At 40.7% G+C, this 5690-nt stretch overlaps 1 protein-coding gene across 1 annotated transcript in view; it reads left to right on the top strand.

Moving 5' to 3' along the window:
* Window positions 1–4336, top strand: part of LOC118342050 (RNA-binding protein Musashi homolog 2-like) — a 25942-nt gene extending 21606 nt beyond the window's left edge. The window contains exon 6 of the mRNA XM_035680476.1: window positions 4223–4336. Within this exon, the coding sequence (XP_035536369.1) occupies window positions 4223–4315 (93 nt within the window). The 3' untranslated portion in view covers window positions 4316–4336. The remainder of the gene's footprint in view (window positions 1–4222) is intronic.
* The last annotated feature ends 1354 nt before the right edge of the window (window positions 4337–5690 follow it).

A 5690-nucleotide genomic window follows, 5' to 3' on the forward strand; every position in this document is an offset into this window, starting at 1 on the left:
TAGTTAGCAGCTGGTTAAGGGCTGAATGAGCTGCCTCCAATTTTTTAGACAAAATTCTAGAAGGTGCACCTTTTAAATTGTACTTCCAGCTGTTGTATTGTATTCTCTAAACTCAGTTGTTCTTTCATAGCAGCCCTTTTCTGAGCTGTGGTGTACGAAATAATGCTCCCCCTAAGATAAGCTTTAGCTGTTTCCCACAGCAGAGAAGGGCTGACATCTCGAGTCTTATTAGCAGCAATAAAAACATTCCATTGTTCAGTAATATAGTCAATGAATGGTGGACTACTCAATAGAGAGGGGTTCATCCTCCAGTGGCGAGAGGAGGGATCAGTGTAAGGAGTGCAGATGCTCAAACCTACATGAGAGTGGTCAGAGAGTGAGCATATTCCAATTGAGCACTCTCTGATGGAAAATGTCTGATGGGGATTGGAAAAGAAAGTATAATCTCTCCCCCTGGGATTAGTTATTCTCCAAGTGTCAAACAACTCTAAATCATGGCAGAACTCTTTCAGCCTAAGGCTCTTCTGAGAGGTTGGGCTAGACTTAGGTGGGGACTGGTCAACGCTTCGGTCAGGCACACAATTAAAGTCGCCCCCTAATACAACATATGGGGTCGATACTAATGAGACCTCAGATAAGAGTTTAGGGAAAAAGGCAGAATCATATGAATTTGAATCATATGAATTTGGGCCATATATGCAACCTATGAGAATCTGTTCCCCGTAAAGATAACCTGAGATGAGGACATAGCGGCCATCATTATCTTTTATAGTTGTCTCTAAGGTAAATGGGAGACTGCGGTGGATTAATATAGCTACACCTCTGCTATTTATGTTATAAGATGAATAAAACACCTGTCTCACCCAGGACCTCCTCAATTTGAGATGCTATTTGCGTTTTCTCCTTTTTCAGAAAAGCAAATGCCTTTTAATGACATTATTGAATCCCTTAACATTAAGGGATACTATTGTAAGATCACTCATAACATGATAAAAACAAAAAATAAAATACATTTTTGTGTGATCTAGTGGAAAGCTTTATGGCACAGCAGAGGGGCTCAGTGTTTCTACCACAGACAGATGAATAAATGGACAGCTCTTTGAAATATAGTAGGGAAGGCTTCAAATATATGATGGCATAAAGAAATGTAAGTAACGGACAAAGTATTCATCCCCAAACGATGAAGTCCCAGCAAAGGCCCAGAAAGAACAGGGTAAATAGTAAATGTTTCACCAATGCCTCTCTGGTGGCATTGTTGCTTTCAACCTTTCTGATGTCCTGAGCACTCAACCATTCTTCTAGTGTGAAAAAGCCTGAAGTTGTAGAGAGTGAAGCGAGAGAGTTTCAATTTGCAACTACACTGTTAAATGCTGCTAAATCCTACAAACTGGACCTTTTTTAAGGCGTTCTGAAGCAAAAATAAACACCATGAAACCAGTTCTATAGTTATGTTGTTTTGTGTACGGTTCCTACACGCTAGAGGTGTTTTTGCTTGCATACACTAACCCATCAAGGATGGCAGGAGAGATTTTCTTACTGCTGTGGTCTTTTGGCCTTTGGTCTTTTAACTTTCACCGGCTGCAGGTCAGCAGTGGGATGTTTTTAGCAACACAGTCACCTGTTAGAAAAGACCAAGGGACTCAGCCACGGAAGCCTGTCCACCAGACATAAAGGTGGAAAACAAGTACTTGACAAACTGTGTGTCCTCCCAAGCTCACTCACTACTTATCTTTTTCTCTTTCTGTCTCTGTCTGTCTCTCGCTCTTTGTCTTTGGAAAGCGTTGCTGCTGCTCTCTGGCTCTGCACTGGATTGCACTCTTGGCTGCCACTCAGAGCTGAGCCATTTGATTGGTCCTGAACAGCCCTTCTGATAGACATCCCCTGTCTGTAACCCCCCCCCTCCCTTCTCCAACCTCTCACTCTCTCTCTTCCTGCCTGTCTCTGTCTCTCTGTCTCATATATGCAGACTCACTTTCTCTCTGGCTGGCTGTCTAGTTTGCTGCAGCTTTTTCCTGCTGCATGATAAATCTGATGCTAAATTTAGAGTCAGTTTTTCTCAAGCAGTGAGGGATTACAGAGAGAGAGAGAGAGAGAGAGAGAGAGAGAGACAGACTCACTCACTCCAACTGCCATGCCCACTAAGAGCTCCCAGGCCATTTTTCGCTCCTGTCTGTGTCTCATTTAGATCAGCAATCTGCTGGCCAACAAATAGCAGCCCAAATACCGTCTGAAAGAGCTCTACTGGAGGTTCTTATATTCCAGCTTTGAAAAGGAGGCTTCTTTTAGTTACTGACGCAGCTTTCTTAAAATGGATTAGGGCAGCTACTAAATTACTGGTTTGATCTTTTTTTAGGTGTGAATGTGAGTACGAATAGTTGTTTGTCTCTATATGCCAGCCCTGTAATGAACTGGTGACCTGTCCAGGATGTACCCCGCCTCTGTGGCAGACTCGGGCTGTTTGAGGGGTAAGGGGGGGAAAAAAATAAAAAGGGTACCGGCGTGCATTTAAGGGGAAATGGCTTAGGCATGGTTAGGATAACCACCACCAAGGGCATTTTATGTTTTGCCCACTGGGCACACCTGGAGGGCACTTTGTCATGTTTTATCTACCACAGGGGCATCCATTAGGGCCCCCATTGTGACCCTGCAAAGCACAAGAGGGGATGGATGGACAGTATTTTTTGATTAATCCAGTGCCTGAAATGATGATCTGTCAATGAGTACCTTCACTTTTTAATGGATACTGCCACTGGTAGGTGTAGTATGCACCCCTAAACACCTGCATAACACTTGATTGGAACTGCTTCTGATTGGCTAGTGTTTATTGGTTTGGTTGGTTAGGTTTAGGCATAATGAATCAGATAGTAGGGCTATTTTTTTTACCTTAATTCCCTTCTGATACACTGGATATATATTTGTTGTACATAATATGTGACTTGTAAATTAAAAAAAAAAAAAAACACAGTTGTGAAGCCTGCCAGGAACCGATACTTCAGTACCTCTTGGCAGCAGGATGAACGGGCTGTGGCTGGGGTGGGTGCTGTTTTTTAAGTATCCTTTTGGCTCACCTCACCAATATCAATGATGCTCGGGGTGCTGATATCTCTAGGAAATGGTCAACCCTGGAGGCTGTATGATAATGGGTCCACAGAACAAAAAGAGGTGAACTAAATACAGACTTTTTTTACTCGTTGCCAGGGGTTGGCAAGCACTTTTAGCAGCACTTTTTGTTGTAATACTTACTATGACTTTTGTTAATACTGCAGAAAATCAGGCCATACATGATCACTTTCTAATTGTAAATTAACAGCACCATATTGGCATAAATTATACAATATAAAAATTCTGAGCAATGTTCTGACAACCACTTCACTGGCTTAACACAGTCAAACTTTTTTTACTTACACATAAAGGGGGTGTGTTATTTATATTCTGAAAGTTTTCCAAAAATTAGATTAAAAAAAGAAATTGCAATATATTGCTTTGCTTAGTGTATGGCAATATATCACTATATATTGAATCTTATCCCCTGTATTGTGATACGTATTCCATCACCAGATTCTTGCCAATACACAACCTTAGTTACAATATGAGTATGAGGCTCTAAAAAGGCTATCACCAGAGACTGAAACACTGTTGCTACACCATCCTACTATAATTCAGAACCATCATAATGATTTAAAAGAACTTCCTGTATTAAGCTGATCACAGAAAATGAGCTGGTATCATGATGTGCCCCACGCAACTGATGACGCTGATTGATTGATCAGGCTCACAAGGTTGCATGATTGCTTCATGGTAATCAATCAGAGCCAATTCAGTTTTATTTGTATAGCCATGAATCACAGCATAGTGGATGAAGTGGAAGAGTTTTTTTGCAGTCAGGAAGACAATCAGTCACAATCAGCTGCAGATGTGTGAGGAATAATTAATGATAAATGTTGGAGGACCTCAGCAGTAACACATGTCAAGTTTCAGATTGCAACATGCATATTCACCAGCTGCTACTGTTATTGCATCATTTTGTCTCATCAGCACAGGTCTGCTGCTAGAAAACATTATGTGACTGGATCCTCATTGGCACACCCAGCAGCTGGCTAACATCAGCTTTTGACAGTTGTTTTGTTATATTGTACGCTGCATTTTTCAGATGATATAATCACCTAATGTTAACCTAGCAAATCATATTAATGTTCAGCATAATCACTCATGTCTCACTCAGTCATTGGGTGCCTTCCTTCTACTGTCCTCGCATCACCATTCTCCGGCCCATGACCTGAAAATTGATCGAGGTCCGCCATTGAGGATGATCTAAAGGAAAGATGAACTCTGAGTGAGTAACCATAGGTGTATTCCACGCCCTTTGAACAAAATCTGTTAAACCTCTTCATGTTTTAATTTTGATTACAGAGAATCATCTGAGACACAAAAAGACACCCAACAATCCTCAATCATGTAACTAGGGAACAATATATATACAGTTCAATGATAAAAAACTATTAACAATTAATCAATTATCAAAATGGTAGCCAATTAATTTGCAGCCCTTTAGGCTTACATTTGTGTCATGATTTAAAGTCAACTTAAATTTGTACAGTATTTAAAGTATTTATAATTTTATTCCAGTTTTTGCCATTGGCTAATTTTGCAGTCAAAACAACTGAGTTATTACTTCAACAATTATGGCAATTAGTGACTCAGAATATTTTTGGAGAATTAAGTTATGTTAGCTTACTTCTTTTATTAAGATATTTTGTTTGGATTTACAGTGTAGGTCTCTGAACCTAATAGCCATTAGCCATGTCCATAGAAGCTGGTGAACCCGGTTACATCGCTCACTCGCCGAGAGCAATGACAGCTCACTCGCTGACAGAGGTACCATTCACTCTTTTAGAACTCAGTGCAGCATCAAAATGATTCTGAAGCTGTTAAGCTAAGGTAGAAAAGTTACATAATGGGGCATTAAGCTGCTCTCAAAGTCTGCAAAGAAAAGAAAAGTTCAGAAATAGAACAGAAAATTCAAATCTGAATGGAGAGAGAAATATCCATTAATTCTCCTGAACCTGTGTGTTCATGGTGCAGCTGCTTGGATGAGTGCCTCCGTCTGACAGCTCTTTTCTCGCACTAAGTTAAGTCACAGTGCTGTCTTGTTGAATGTGTGTAGTTAAATATGATGGTCTGCTGCATGTGTGAATTTTTCATTAGAGAACTTATTGACAGTGCATTCTGGCGTTGCTGTTTCCTTCAGAGCTATATTAATGCCTGCAGAGCAGTGTGTCTTTTGGTAAATGGTATAGCGCCTTTCTAGTCTTCCGACCACTCAAAGCACTTTTACACTACATTCACTCAGTGATAGCAAAGTCCCCTCGAACAGAAACTAACACATTCATACACAATCACCACACGATGCACAGCAACAGGAGCAATTTGGGGTTCAGTATCTTGCTCAAGGACACTTCGACATGGTCAGGATGAGCCGGAACCAACAACCTTCTGATTAGGGGACGACCCGCTTTCTCTCTGCACCACAGCCCGCCTCTTGCTGCATGAACAGGTTTAAACATGTAAAAGGTTTGTAAATTGTACTGAAGGTAATGTACCGGCACACACAAATGTATTGAAGGTCTGTAGAATATATATTAGCATTTTATTTTAGTATTTTCTTTTGCCCATTGGCTAATGGAGATATA

The sequence above is a fragment of the Morone saxatilis genome, unplaced genomic scaffold (genome assembly GCF_004916995.1).
Source record: "Morone saxatilis isolate NCDOM2014 unplaced genomic scaffold, NCSU_SB_2.0 Contig8, whole genome shotgun sequence".
Classification (NCBI taxonomy): domain Eukaryota; kingdom Metazoa; phylum Chordata; class Actinopteri; family Moronidae; genus Morone; species Morone saxatilis.